A 15,791-nucleotide genomic window follows, 5' to 3' on the forward strand; every position below is an offset into this window, starting at 1 on the left:
AGCTAGCCAAATCCAACAAAGCCATAGAGATTTCTGGCTTAATCTTCTCACTGAACCCACGCCAGCCTTGCACGGGCACAGCCAGGGCATCATCACCCAGCCTGAGGTGTTGGCAGCTACTCCTCCACATTTCTTAGCACTTTTCCTGCTCAGGGCAATGGCAAAAGGCACCCTCCCTCCCACCATGGTGCCTGGGGGCACCTCCAGCTGTGCAGGGCTTCACCTACAGAAAGTATAGTCAAGTCCTTTAATAGGTAATTCTACAACCTTCACAGAACAGCAAGTGCCTGCCTCTCACCTAAATACTCAGTAGTCTGAGTAACCTTAGCATAGGCAAAAAAGGGAGGGAAAAGTGCGATGTGGATCCTCTTCATTATCATTTTCCAAGTCATTGGTTTGCTTGATAATATCCATTGTATTTCAAATGTCCCTCATATTTATCTTCCTTTCCTGCCACCAACATAACCTCATCAACACAAACTGGGTTTACTAAGCAGTCATAATGCCTCCATTCTTCTCTTTGTCAAAGCTGTTATATACGTGATGAAAGGGTCTTCCCCAAACACTCATTTCAACATGTGGTATAACAATCCCTATTCAGGACCTCCTATGTATCCATGTTGCTTGCAAGACAAAACTCTAGCTCTAAAGTCTGACATTCCAACTTCTCCACATTCTCCAAGACCCCAAGAGAAGATACAAAGAAACCAGAAGTCATCTGCAGAGTTCCCAAGACTTATATCATTGCTACATCAATATCCAAGGCAACAGAGCAATAATCATGGACTTTCAAATATCCTCAAACTTGACATTTGAGAAGGAACTATACATTGAGCATTTCCATTGAGACTTCAATTCGCTCCTTTGCAGTTCTCAAATGTGTTGATGCACACACTGGTTACATTCAAACCAAAGTGGCTCATGGCCATTGTACTTCCTCAAGTGACAGCTTACCCACTGTTGTGAAATGCTAGCACACCTAGCAACGAGCCTCCAGGCATGCACTGGTAAATGAGCAAAATAAGGAGGAAAATAAATCAACATCAGGAAAAAAAAACACAAAAGACATCCTGATACTTGTAGGACATTGTGTTCTGGTGAGAGTATCAGAGAGAAGGCAAAAGAAAGTGGATGGTCAGAAGTAAATCATCTCTCCACCAACCCAGCAGACGGCACAGGGAAAGTCCAACATGAGAAATAGACAGCAGTGCCATTAAGCAGGTAGAGAATGCGGACAAGCCGAAGTCAGGGCCATTGGGAAGCATATGTGTCTGTCCTCTTGTTCCTTTTCCGGAAGAGAAGGCTGAGTGATCTATTTCACACCACCAGACATCTACTACTTTTGTCCAAACCATTTTTTTTAAATGCCTTAGAACTATCCAGTACAAGAATTTCATTTTTAAAATATTAGAGCTTCTTCTTAAATTGTTAAAAAGAAACACAAGTTCACATTCTGCCCTCACTGATCATTCCTTGAAGATCCGTCCATGAAGTTTTCCCCACATCTCTAGCTAATGCTACCCATGCCTATGTCTTGCCAGGCAAGGTGTTGACATCTTGAACCTTTCTGGGTATCACCAAGGTTTGACATTATCCTAACTGGACTGCAAACACCTCAAGATCAAGAATTGCAATCTTCCTTCTGCTGGGTCTTGTGTCTTTTACCCTCCTGTAATCATTCCCAGGTACTCAGCCAGAAAAGTATTAGAGAAATAGCAAGACTGTCAATTAATAAAAATTGAAATGTACAAATTATTTAGTGACAATCTGAAAACCCCTTACTTTTAGATATTTTCTGCATCCTTCATTCCTTCTATCCCAGCAGCCCTTTCTTTTTACAAAGGGGAGGCTATAAGTCACTCAGCAACCCACTCTCTCCACACATATTCACCTGATTCTCAGTTTGGTTTGTGGTTAACACAGTTGACACTCTCTTTAACTTTTATTTGAAGGGTTTAAGATTTGGAGTCACTGGTTCCATTTTCGTTGCCAGATCAACCTGCCCAAGTCTGTAGGAATCACCAATGGCCCTTTCCCATTTATGTCCTGAACATTTTTTAAAGGTTTTATTGTTTAATCCTTCATCTCACCCCAGCCTTTAATGACCACCTTCCTCCTGTAAGAAGTCCTCTCATGGATCGTTAATCTCCTTCACACATTACGGACAAGCCTCAGTATTGCCTGCAGCCCACTTATAAGAAAATATGAGCTGCCATACTGGGCACCATTTGTGATTTCACTGTAATTTTCCCATTAAGCCTAGAGTTTATCAGTCTTCTCTCCTACACATTCTGGTCTTTCCCTACCCCTTTTTCCCAGTCCTCACCCAACCTCCACTCCGCCTCCTCCCTACCCCCCAAGAAATGAACTGGTTTACCCAGCAGGTTTAGTCTTGCTTTGACCAGCTTATTGTTTCAACGTGATTATGAAGTAGCTGAGCTTGAATACACAGTTTATTAATTCTCAGGCATTCATGATGTCTGTCTTGACTGTAGTGTGAGTAGTGTGTGTGTGTGTGTGTGTGTGTGTGTGTATGTGTGTGTGCCTACAACAGTAACAGACACTCCCGGGGCTTCAAATTCTTCCAGTGACTGAAAAGATGGAGACTTGTAATGTATGTTACTAGGGAACCACATCGTTTTGGAGGTGGAAGAAATGCCAGCGTCTGGTTTTGGCATTTTACTGATTTGAAAATTGAGGTAGAGCAAGAGAAAAGAACACTGCCAAGAGCTAATTAGTAGGGGAGCTGGGGTCCCACTCAGAGCTATCATCCCCATCCGCATGGCTCTGTCACTCACCTGCCTCCCTCCCTGAGGGCTCATGGGAGTAAGGACTCAGGATGACCACAGACTGAAGCATGCACCGTACACACATAGCACATGTGAACACGTGCACGCAGAGATGTGGAGATGTGACACGCATATCTAGGTTACAACACAGAGCGTACCCTGTTACAATTAGAGTAAAACTACTGTAATTAGATTAACTTCGAATCCAAAGAGATCACGCCTCCCCACCCAACCCACACTACCCACTTCTCCCCCAGCAGCTCATTTCTCTTAAAGATGAATACATTTCAAAAGGAACCTTGGAGGAATGTTCATATGATTTTCCTTCAGTTCCATCAATACAAAGTTATCCCTTGATTCCATGAAAATAGCTTTTTCACACATCTCTGCACACCAGCCACACACACACACACACACACACACACACACACACACAAAACATTGGCAGCAGGTACTTTTAATTTGCTGGAAAATATTTCTAAGAAGTCAAAAAGCCCCAGCTGAATAAGCGTGCCCTCCTATTGGCTAGCCAGGCCAGTTGAGGAACATGATTGGTCCCTGATCCTAAGGGCCGATAAGAACGGCTATAAAATCCCTGGGTGCAGCTCTTAGGCCCCCAGTTTGCAAAAGCCAGGGGTGCAAGGAGCAGAGACTGCAGCAACAGAAACAGCAGGAGCAGCAACAACAAAAAAATCCTCATCAAATCCTCACCTAAGCTTTCAGTATATCCAGATCCACATCTTCACTCAAGCCCGGAGAGGGAGAGCGAAAAGGGGGGAGGAAAAAAAACCCCAACAACTTAGCGGAAACTTCTCAGAGAATGCTCCAAAACTCAGCAGTGCTTCTGGTGCTGGTGATCAGTGCTTCTGCAACCCATGAGGCGGAGCAGAATGACTCTGTGAGCCCCAGGAAATCCCGAGTGGCAGCTCAGAACTCAGGTAAGCGCAAACCCAGGACCGGTTTCTCCCCCCAAAGAGTTGTCCTCGTTTGCCTCTCACTTTTGCAACTGTGTCTGTGACGGCTGATCTTGATAATAACTGTGCTTCATGCCTGATGGCAATAAACTGCCAGTGTAATCCAATAGCCTTAGGAAGTGGGGCTCCTTTGTTTAATAAACTGCATGCGACGAACAAACGCAGGGGCTGGGCGCTGTGCTGAGGGTATTTCATTGCATAAGCCTGGCCTGGTTGCCTGAAATCTGGCACGTACCCTCTCGGGGGAGGGGGCGGGAAGACGTGAATGTTGGCATGCCTCAGAGAGCTCTCTATACTTCCCAGAAGCCGGTCTTGGGGTTAGACCCTGCTGCTCCGGTGCCGGCCCTCCCCCTCCCCCCTTAAGACCCTATAACTTGACGTCTCTACCTCTTTAGAGAACACAGAGAAGCTCCCTCTTCAGTCTGACAAATCCAGGGCGGATTCAGAGGAAACCCTATCCATCCCACCCCCAACACCCACCGCTGCCGCTCCCTCCTTCTCCGCTCTCTGGGCCCCAGCCACTCTGCATGCAGCCCGATGGCAAGAGAGCCCCTTGCAAAAGACTATTTGTGAAATGAAGCAGCTGTTTCTCCAAGGGGAAGGTCTCACTTTCGCCCTGACTCCCGGAGCAGTTAATTGTGTCTGCCCCTGGCCTCTGAAGGAAAAGAGGCAGGGGGAAGCCTGCGTTGACACCTCTGCCCCTCCAGTCCTCCCTCGCCTCTTCCATCCCTGCCCTCTCTCCTCCAACTGTCAGCAGAGATGGGATCGCAGGTGTGGAAATGCTGCAGAAGCCGCTCCCCCTGGAAGAGCGCAGGTCCCTGCCTAGGGGAGAGGAGGGCTTCTGCCTTACTTCCTTTTGTACTTAGTTGCTATAGAGATGCCGTGATTCACAATTCGAGCTTGCCTAAAACAATAGCAGCCCTAATGCATATTAAAACTGCTTAAAGCAAAGTTATAATTTGAACCCGTGGAAATATATAATTAAGGAAATGACTTGTAATATCCCAGAGGCCGCGGGTGGTGGGAGGGGGTGGGGAAACCTCGCTGAACCGTGCTTTAGATCTCAGAGGAGAATCCTACGGTATGAAGGCGACAGATCATTTCTTGTCGAGCTGCCTGCCAGAACACCCCCCTTCTGTGGGAGAGAAATTACTTTTAGGAGAGATCTTATCCAGAATGTAGAAAAACTCATGCAACTTCTTTGTGGTTTTCTTCCAGTCTTGCACAAGGGGTCCCTTGGCCTTGTTAGTGCACACCTGTGTTTCTCTTTTTTGAAAAAAAAAAAAAAAAAAAAAAAGCTTTTAATATGAGAGAATTATACATACCTCTAATCACTGTCCGGTAGTGGGGGCTGAGGCGAACATGAGTGGATCAGATTCCTTTCTGCCAAGAAGACGGTGAGTTAAAAAAAGAACCAGAAGGGTCTCCCTCCCTCCAGGTGGACACTCTGGGTTGTAATTCCATGCTTTTTACTCTGAAGTGTATTTTTCAGAAGACAGATAGCTTCCCTGGCCCTCCCACCTCTTAAACCTGACCGCTAGCCCCTGCCTGCTCCCTTCTCCCCCTTGCCTTCGGCTGCCAAAGGATGGACTTTGATTCCACGGAGAGGCTGAAAATCACTGGGCACTGCACAGTCCAACCACACTTGTCCAGCCACCCAAACACATGCAATGGTGAGACAGAGAAGATGCATCTCCAGGGAGAAGGCATCCCCTCCCCGCCCAGTGCTCAGGCTCTGAGAAGCAGAAGGGCCTGCTTGCTCATGCCCCCTTCTCTCCCCACTCCTCTTCAGACAGGCCCTTCCAATGCCCCTCGGGACAGACTTCTAGCATAAGTTCTTCTGATCCTTTGTCCTTGAACTTTCTGTCTGCATCCACTTGATCCCACCCAGCACCCTCTATGTTTGACCCAGCCTGGATGTGTTTGTCTCTTCCAGCTGAAGTGGTTCGCTGCCTCAACAGTGCTCTGCAGGTTGGCTGTGGGGCTTTTGCCTGCCTGGAAAACTCCACCTGTGACACAGATGGGATGTATGACATCTGTAAATCCTTCTTGTACAGCGCTGCTAAATTTGACACTCAGGTAATATTGCCCTGGCTGTTTGTCTTTAACCCCGTGTTGGATTATTGATTAGTAAACAGTCCAGGGAATCAGCCCTGCTTTCCAGCCTCCCTACATCAAATTCCCATCTTTGGGTGTATACACACGCACACACACACGCACGCACACACATGCCTTCTTTGGGCCAGACTCCCAAACCCCACTCCCAAGACAAGGCTGGAAGGAGCTGTCAGAAGCTGGCTTGTGAGGGGAGGGGCTATGTGTAGGAAAACTTTCCTCTTGAAAAGGAAATAAAAATGTTCTTCTAACAAAGAAGTTTTTGCTGTATGCCCTGGCACACTAGCTTGTAATCTGAATTATCATATTCAAACCCAAGGATATAAAGCTGGATTATGACAGTTTTCAAGCTCATCTCATATCTTTTCTCCAGGGCCTAATTCTCGAGAGAATCCAATGGGAAGGGAATTTTAAATTCTTCGCCATGGGTGCAATCATCACACTGCAAGGAAATGTAGATGGCCAAGATAGTTGCTGAAGTGAGCCCCTTTCAGGTCCCCAGGTTGTACACCCTGACCTCATTCATCAGGTCAAGCTAAAGCTTTGCCTCCCATCCTCCCTTCTTGGCAGGGAAAAGCCTTTGTCAAAGAAAGCTTAAAGTGCATCGCCAACGGGGTCACCTCCAAGGTCTTTCTCACCATTCGGAGGTGCTCCACTTTCCAGAGGATGATTGCTGAGGTTCAGGAAGAGTGCTACAGCAAGCTGAATGTGTGCAGCATCGCCAAGCGGAACCCCGAGGCCATCACTGAGGTCGTGCAACTGCCCAATCACTACTCCAACAGGTACAGATGCATCCCCTTCTCTGCAATCAGGGGAGGTGGAGGGCTGGCTGGCAGAGCCCGTTTGAGAAGGAGGGTTAAATTGCCACAGTCACACTCTTATTTTAGCTTGCAGTCTTCCCAGCTTTTGCAGGAAAATATGTTTGTGATTGGTAGTGACAGTTTAAGCAGCTTGGATTTTCCCCCCACTGTTAGAGAAAAAGTCTTTTCATGCAGCTAACAGAAAGCTTCGTCTGCAGCATCCTTGGGCACATTTTCTTTGTTCATTCCTTGCCATAAGCCTGAAGGAAAGGGCAAACTTTCTGGTAACCACTTTTTAAGAATAAGATTTGGCTGAAACCATGATTGTGCAGCAGTATAATTGGCCATGATTATTTTTTTTAATTCTGATTAAATGTCATAATGCAGACTTTTTGTAAATCTGCATTATTTCAAATCAGTGCTCATCCCAGTCAGATATTCCTCTGGCTAACCCAGAACAAGTCATCTTAGTCTCCTAGTTCTCAGATTTTTCTTTGCAAAAAAGTGAAAGGACGAAACTGGACCATTGGTAGGTCTCCTTCCAGGTCTTATGTTATCCAGTCCAAGATTGCCCAGGAAGAAGTTCTGGTGGCCACAGAGAGCCCATTCAAATCCTGATTGATCTAACTTGACCCAAAGCCACTAAACTTGGAATATCTGAGCCACATGTCTAGCTGTGCCCTGGACTTACTGTCTCTCCCAGCTAGGACAGAACTCCTCATTCACAAGAATGCTGGCCTCCATGTGAGGGGCCTTCAAAGGTTTCCAGCAACAGATAAGGGAGCTGGTGTGGCTGGCATGGAGGGGTAGCACAGGCAGTGCAGGCAGGTCAAGTTTATCCTACTGGGACGCACCTTGGCCTAAAACTACTCTTGGTTCTGAAGTTCTGTGATTTTTTTGACTCTCCACAAAATCTGCACATAGTTCCAAAGATCAGTTCTATGCTATCCTGATACCCTGAGAGTTATCACAGGCTTACTTGATAAATTTCCTAGCCTGTACCTTTCTTCAGAATAGCTTAGGAGTGATTCAGTCATGTGCATGTATGCAAGATAAAACCAGAAAAGTGGTTCCTAACCTTACACAAAGGTTAAGGTCTCTGACATAACAAATTCTAATTCACTCTTAACTACATGTGATTGCCCCTCAAAGCCACAAGTTCATTTATGCAAATCATTTATCTGGTCTTTGGAAGAGCAACTCTACCATAGAGTTGTAACCAATTTTCTCACAACAGGGAAATTAACTCAAACAGTTTATTTCTCTCAAATAGCTTATCTCTTTATAGCAGCTTTGGTTTTAAAATTCTCCTAGGAAGACTCTTGTTGCATGGTGAAGGGAGGGGTGACCTGACTAAATGTTAGAAACTCCCTTCACTATCAGGAAATGAAATGAAGGATTCTTCATCAGACTATGGCTAAACATGAAGTGGGTTTTTACGCAGTAGTTGGGGGAAGGGGTGTGTTAACAAAGTCATTATTACAAGTCTAGATCCTTAAGTATCCTGTGACAAATATGATCAACAATATGGCCCATTACAAATTTCCAGGCAATGTTGATCCTGCTATTTCTACTGAAATCCTCTTTTCATAATCTTCCATTATGAAAGGAAACACACTATAGAAAGGAAGGTGCAGAGGCTAGATGGGCGATCCCACCTGGCCCAGGAAAAGTTCTTAACCACACTACTGTTCCTTTTAATATGTACCTTGTTTTCCAATACCCTTGGAAAAGGGTCATAAAGAAACTCTTCTCATTGCCCCCATTTATCTTAAGGGACTCACACGTAATAGGAAATATTACCTATTCAGTGGGGGAAAATACGCCCAGCACTTGAACACCAGAATCGCTTGTATAGCTCTTACCCTTCTCCAAGTTTTTCACTTCAGCAGGCTACTATTATTCCTGTTCAGGACTGGAGAGATTTCCGGTTCCAAGCTGGGCTTGACTTGCTCTATTTAAGCTCCTCGCCCTCCTAAAACATCCTGCTTTCTCAGCCTCTGTCCCACCATAGACACATGCTAAATTGGTGCCAATTGGCAAGAAATTGCAAAAGGAAGTAGTTACAGGTTCATTCCACCTTCCTGTGACTTATCTAGCATGAGATTTGGGACTGGGAGAATCCAAAAGCCTGTGGCTGGAGCAGGAGGAAGAATAAGGAGATTTTCTATGACAGAAATGCACCTAGAAGAGAAATTACAGCTGGAGTGTCCCCCTGGAAAACTGTACCTTCAGCCCTGAGGAAGGAGGCAGAATTGATCAGCAGGCAGGGCAGTGTGAGGCTTGGGAACGAATGAGACCAACCCAGATCCAGAGTGGGAAAACTGACACAGCGTTCAACTCTCTAGGGCAAGGATAGGGAACAGGAAACAGAAGAATAATATTGATCAAGGGAAACAAAGGACTATTTATAAACCCTCACACAGAGCGTTCCTAGGCAGTATGTGAATATTTGGGTAAGCATGGCTGAAACAGTAGCTATGGAGAATATCTGATCTTATTCTTTACCAAGAAAAAGCAATCAGGGATGAAATTTTCAAAAGGGGAAGAAAGAAACATGCTTCAAAAGATCCTTCCAGGCTGAGGGATCAGAACAGTTAAACCACTGACCCTGTTGCATATCCCCTTCTGCTCCCATAAAGGGAATCTTCTTAAATAGAGGGGCCTTAAGCTGAACTGCAGTATTTTTTGTTAAATTGAAAAGGAAAATATGTTTTGAATCCCTGGAAGTATAGGATGTCATAGCTGAAGAAGACTAATATCTAGATTAATTGCCTCATTTTACTGATTGAAAAATGAAGGCTCAGAGCAAGGAATGACCTGCTGAAGGTCACACAGTTTGTGAGTAACTGAATTGGGCCCAGAATTCACATGCCCTTGAGCCAAGTTATTTTGATTTCAAAAATGGCAGCCAAAAAAGCCTGCAAGAAATATCCACAATCCAAAAATAGAATGCAAGTATAATTGAAGATAGACACACCATGGTGGTCAGCAATTCGATTTGTGCACATTCTTTCCTAAAAGGCAAAGTACATCCTCCCAACGGCCATAGTAACAATAAGCCTTGGTACAACAGGGTCTTCAATAAGCGACAATTGCTAAGTCCACTCTTGCTAGAGGCACAACTTCTAAAAATTAGCCTTTTCACTTAGTGACCTAGAAGAAAGATCTGTCTCATTGACCAGCACAATTCCAGAGGTCAATGCTACAGTCCAGCCTTAATGAAGAAGAACAGGGTTAACTGTGTTAGTATTAAGGCAATTGACGAGCAGCCTTGGAAGAGCTGCTAAAGGAGTTCTGGCCTGCTTTCTCTTCCAAGGAGCCTCTCTTCACCTGTCATGCTGGGCTGTCAAAGTTCTGTGAGAAAAGTAGCAAGAGTAGATGTGGGGTGGAGGGTCACTAACAGCAGTGGGCTACAGAAGTCAAGTATCCTGGCTGGGACACCAGAGAAAGGAACACTAAGGGTAAAGGCCCTCAGAGAAAGAGAGCAGGCACTTCTACAAAGTGTGGTCACAGGGAATATGTGGCCTTAAAGTGGCAAGGTTAGCTAGAGAAGCTTAATGTCTTTAAGAGTATTAGCCTTCTGCATCCAGAGAAGTGCTTCTAATTCTTTATAAGAAGAAAGAACTTCTCTCTTTTTCTATTTCTAAGGAAAGGTCATATTTTCCAGCCCATTTGGGGGCTAATGTGGCATAAATAGAACTTTCTAGAAGGGTAAGTGTTCACTTCTAAGTTATAAAGTCCTTATTGGACGCTGTCCTCTAGGAGCTACTTGTCCTCTGAAATAGATACAGTGATCCAACAAACCCAGGTCCTGGCAGAGCCCAGAAGTTAAGAGCTGCCTGGAGACCCATGTGTGTAGATGTCTGAAACTATTGGTGCAGAGTTGTTTATTCTCAGTTTTTCCAAAACCAGTTTTCTCCCCATTCCACCATCCAAGTGCTACTTGACTCATGTGCTTTGTAATTCCAAAGGGCTGGAAAATGTTCCCGTGTGCCAGAGAATCCCAGCTTCACTCACAGCTGGATGTAATTGTCCCTAGAGGGAGGGGTGCAGGATAAGATTGTGTCGGCAACCCAGACACTGCACTTCTTTTCCGGTCCTCACCATCATCCTCCTCCCACAGAAGGGTGAGCAAGTGCTCTGCCTCATTACCCGCGTTCCAGTCTATTTACTGTACATCCTTGAAAGGACCTCTCTGGGGGTTCAGTTATTCTGGAAAGATCTTTGATCCTGTACTCCGGGAGGTGAGTTAAAAATAAATAGGTTTCTTTTCCTGGAAGATCCTGTGGCCCTAGAGATCCTCTAACTCTTCTGAGGAAAGGGTCTCCCTGTGTAAGGACAGCAGGTCACTGTCATCAGGACCATTTCCTATTAGTGAACAGATAGCTAATGGGCTTTGACAACTGTCACCTCACAATGGAACAGATGCATCCCAGCACAAACTGGAAAATACCCGAACTATCTAACCACAGAGTCACCACGCATTTATTTATATGTTCTGATTATTAGACAGTTGAATCCTTTCTCAGCCATAACATTCTGTGCATTGTTTGGGAAATTTAAAGAATTTGTTCCAAAGATGGAGGTAGGTTTCAGCAGACACAAGGATTTTTTTGGTAAAATCTATCAGGTCTATACACAATTTTTTCTTTAGCAAATCATTATTGGGGAGAATTCAGTTTTTAAAATTGGTTTTCCTAAACGGCCACAAAGTAAATTTAAAAATCTTCAATGAGTAGACATTCTACCTCACGACACTTACACATAAGGGATACAAAGAGTAAGCACATAAATCCTGCCTCTGATAAGTTTTCAACTGGAAACCATCAAATGCTAGCCTTTGTGATAGAAGCCAATTTATCTATAAGGCACTAAATGCAAAAGCCAGAACAGTAGGAAAAGTTCTCATGAAAGTATAGAACCATGAACACTTAAAGACCATTCATCTTTCCTTTTAAATATCCTCACTGCCTAGCCTTTGGCCTCCTGGAGAAAAATTTGAAAGTGGGATCAATCAACAGCCTTTAACCAAGACTAGGTGAATGAGTGGTAAGGAAAGTAGATTTCATGGGGAAACACCTGGTCCACAGGAGACAGGGCCTTAAAAGATTAGTCAGAAAAATATACTCATCTGCACATATGCATGAGTATATACAACCATCAAGAAAAAATTGCAAAGAAGCGTCATAATAACTGTAAAGACCTGTGCAGTAATGCTGCATATGAGCATTGAGTGTTGAGTTCACCTTATTGCATTGATAATGTTTGACTAAGACCCACTTCTGTCATTAACTCATTGTATGATCTTGGACAAGTCACTTCAACTGTCCTACCTTAGTTTCTTCTCTATAAAAAGAGAGTTGAGGGCCGGGGATTTAGCTCAGTGGTTCCACTGCCTGCCTTGCAAGTGCAAGGACCCGAGTTCAATCCCCCATACCAAAAAAAGAAAAAGAAACCAAAAAGAGAGTTGAATCAATCACTGAATGGTCTCTGTGTTCCCATTTAGCCCAACTCAATGGTCCTCTAGATCAATATGCCTATTTCAGAGGGTTTCTAAAATTTTTCAGGCATCAAAGTCAGCCTATTATCCAAAGTGTGATCTAAATCTTCTAATCTCTAAATCTGAAGACAGATTTGTCTTGTGTGGCCTGGGGAAACCTGGGGAGCATGTCATTTAGACTAAGAAGACACTGTTTGAGGTAGGAAGCGAAAAGCCACCTTCAGCTGATGTGCTCTTTATGTTTGCATGGTTCAACTGCTGGGGCCTGGTGTTGGCTGCATAAAAACCAGAAGAAAGCTTGGCTCTTACCGTGTTCTCATGAGTGACTGTCACACCTGCTTTCTTTCCCAATGCAGATACTACAACAGACTCGTTCGAAGCCTTCTGGAATGTGATGAAGACACCGTCAGCACAATCAGAGACAGCCTGATGGAGAAAATTGGGCCCAACATGGCCAGCCTCTTCCACATCCTGCAGACAGACCATTGTGCCCAAACACACCCGAGAGCTGACTTCCACAGGAGGCGTACCAGTGAGCCGCAGAAGCTGAAGGTCCTCCTCAGGAACCTCCGAGGTGAGGGAGACTCTCCCTCCCATATCAAGCGTACCTCTCAGGAGAGTGCGTAACCAGGGAGAGGTACTCGGAACCTCACCAAACTAGTATCATTTTAGGGGTGTTGACACACCAACTTTGAGTGTACTGTGCCTGGTTTGATTTTTTTAAAGTAGTTCCTATTTTCTATTCCCCTTAAAGAAAATTGCATGAAACTAGGCTTCTGTAATCAATATCCCAACATTCTGCAATGGCAGCATTTCCACAGAATACGTGCGAACGTTCTGCCTCTCCTCAGGAGAACGTACCCTCTTTCATTACCTTCCTCTAGCGATGTCTTTTCCCAGCTCCCTTCCAACTACCCTCAAACACAAAACATTCATGTATCTTTTCTGTCATAGTAAGTTGAAAATGTGGAGCCCTTTAGAGTGGTTGCCCCAGTAGAGTTAGTGGATACGAAACAACTTTATTTAAGTGCATGTCTTAAATGCTCATAAAGATGTTAAATGGAATTCGTGTTATGAATCTGTGCTGGCCATGGACGAATATGAATGTCATGTTTGAATTCTTGATCTCTAATGAGCTAGTGTCTTATGGTCTTGATCCTCCAATGTCTAATTTCCTTTCCAACACATTTACCAAATTGCTCAAGACTGGCTCTCCAACCAGACTTTGAGCCTGCATCTTCTTGCATCTAATGAAAAACAAAAAGCTAACATCTTTATGTACTGTAACTGCTCAGAGCTTTAAAAGTATCTTTAACAATTGTCTTAAAACCAGAGAATCTTAAGGTCTAACTGTGGAATATAAATAGCTGAAAACTAATGTACTGTACATAAATTCCAGAGGACTCTGCTTAACAAAGCAGTATATAATAACTTTATTGCATATAGATTTAGTTTTGTAACTTAGCTTTATTTTTCTTTTCCTGGGAATGGAATAATTATCTCACTTCCAGATATCCACATAAATGCTCCTTGTGGCCTTTTTTATAACTAAGGGGGTAGAAGTAGTTTTAATTCAACATCAAAACTTAAGATGGGCCTATACAAGATAGGAAAAACCAACAGGCTTATCTGAAGGACCCCAGGTAATCTCCCAGCCCACCTCAACCCAGAGGCTACACTTGACTTAGGCTTATCCTGAAACATCTCTGTCATATCCAACTGTGAATTACAGGAACCAAAAAGAGCATCCCTTTGGGCTTAGACCACTTAGTGTGATAAGGCCGACTCTAACTTGGGAAGTGGCAGTTCTTAACTCGCCATCTTTCGTCAGTGCCTGGCACTCTGGCAGATGATGATGGGGTGGGAGATCATCCACTAAACCAATCAGGAATGAGTCAATGGGCCTTTGGGTCTTTAGTCCAGGGGACGTGGGGCTGAGGGAGTATAAATAACCCTGGGCTGTCCAGCCTTAATAGATTCCTCTTACATTTTTGTCCTGTAGCACGCTGCCTGCCAAAGTAGCCCTGGCAGCTGGACCATCTCTGTAGAATCGTTTAAAAAAAGAAAAAAAAAAAAAAGAAAAAAAAGATAGAAAGAAAGAGGGAAAAGAGCTAGTGGTTGATCATTTCTGCCGTGATGTTTACAAGATGGCGACCACCAAAGCCAAATGATTAACCTATCTATGAACAGCAGTCATTTCTCAGGGTCACTGTCCTTGAACCCAACAGTCCCTTATGAGCGTCACTGCCCACCAAAGGTCAATGTTGAGAGAGGAAGAGGGAGGAGGGGTAGTTCTGCAGGGGCCGCTCCAAACTCGCTTGAGTAGAAACTATTGGTGCTTGACTCTCACTAGGCTAAACTCAAAATTTGACTAAGTCGAGTGAGAAGGACCCTGGTGGGAGGAGGGAGGGCACCTCTCCAGAAAAATGAAAAGCAATACAACTTTACCACGAAGCCTTTAAATCCAGAACCGTGCTGCTCAAGGAGCAAGATCAAGGGCAGCAGATCCAGCAGCCGCAGCAGTACAAACGCTGCTGCCTTTGTCCCCACATAGCCTCTAAGCGTGCTGACATCAGATTGTAAGGGCGTTTTTATACTCGGAATTGCCCCATCCCCAGGTCCCCAGACAAATGGACACTGCCTTAGCCTCTTGGAAATCAGGTAGAGCATATTCTAAGTTAGATGCCCCCTCTCTCCCCCGACGTCCCACCCCAGGCAAGGCTGACTTCTCTGAACCAGAAAAGCTAATCAAGTGTGTGTGTTGTGTCCATTTTGCAAACCCACTAACCCAGGACCCCAAAGTGACGAGTAGTTCATGAGGATTCCTAACAAATTCTCTCTTATTTCAGTCCAGTAGATTGTCCCTCTCCCCCCCCCTCTTTTTCTTTTTGCTGTGACCTTTTCAAACCATGGTACCCCTTTTCTCCCCCATGGTAATATTTATATATGTACCTACAATACATATATCTACACATATGGAAAGAAGCAGTTCTCACGATGTTGCTAGTTTTTTGCTTCTCTTTCCCCTCCTCACTCCCTCCGACTCTTCCTTAAACTTCCAAAGCTTCGTCTTGTGTTTGCTGCACAGAGTGATTCGGGGCTGACCTAGACCAGTTGCATGATTCCTCTATCGTGATTTGGTTGCACTTTAGATATTTTTGTGCCATTATATTTGCATTATGTATTTATAATTTAAATGATATTTAGGTTTTTGGCTGAGTACTGGAATAAACAGTGAGCATATCTGGTATATGTCATTATTTATTGTTAAATTACATTTTTAAGCTCCATGTGCATATAAAGGTTATGAAACATATCATGGTAATGACAGATGCAAGTTATTTTATTTGCTTATTTTTATAATTAAAGATGCCATAGCATAATATGAAGCCTTTGGTGAATTCCTTCTAAGATAAAAATAATGATAATAAAGTGTTATGTTTTATTGGTTTCCCCTCCCCTATGTCTTTCATTGTTCTTCTTTAAAAATTTCTTGAATGAGAATTCCAGAGCATGGAGTCACTGGCAGATTAGTTTTCTTGAAGGTCGCTAATCAACTGTCAACATGTAAAGGAATATAGTTTAAAACAAAGAAATTTGTTTTCCAAAT

General features: G+C 44.1%; 1 protein-coding gene across 1 annotated transcript; it reads left to right on the forward strand.

The window, feature by feature from the left end:
• The first annotated feature begins 3,411 nt into the window (after positions 1–3,411).
• Stc1 (stanniocalcin 1) lies at positions 3,412–15,564 on the forward strand. Its single transcript, XM_004848354.3, has 4 exons — positions 3,412–3,727; positions 5,700–5,842; positions 6,449–6,660; positions 12,538–15,564. Exons 1-4 carry the CDS (start codon positions 3,610–3,612, stop codon positions 12,806–12,808), a joined length of 744 nt encoding a protein of 247 aa, XP_004848411.1. The 5' UTR covers positions 3,412–3,609; the 3' UTR covers positions 12,809–15,564.
• The last annotated feature ends 227 nt before the right edge of the window (positions 15,565–15,791 follow it).

This window comes from Heterocephalus glaber, unplaced genomic scaffold (assembly GCF_053883595.1).
Source record: "Heterocephalus glaber isolate CG9 unplaced genomic scaffold, H.glaber_assembly_v1.0 deba00001460, whole genome shotgun sequence".
NCBI lineage: Eukaryota > Metazoa > Chordata > Mammalia > Rodentia > Bathyergidae > Heterocephalus > Heterocephalus glaber.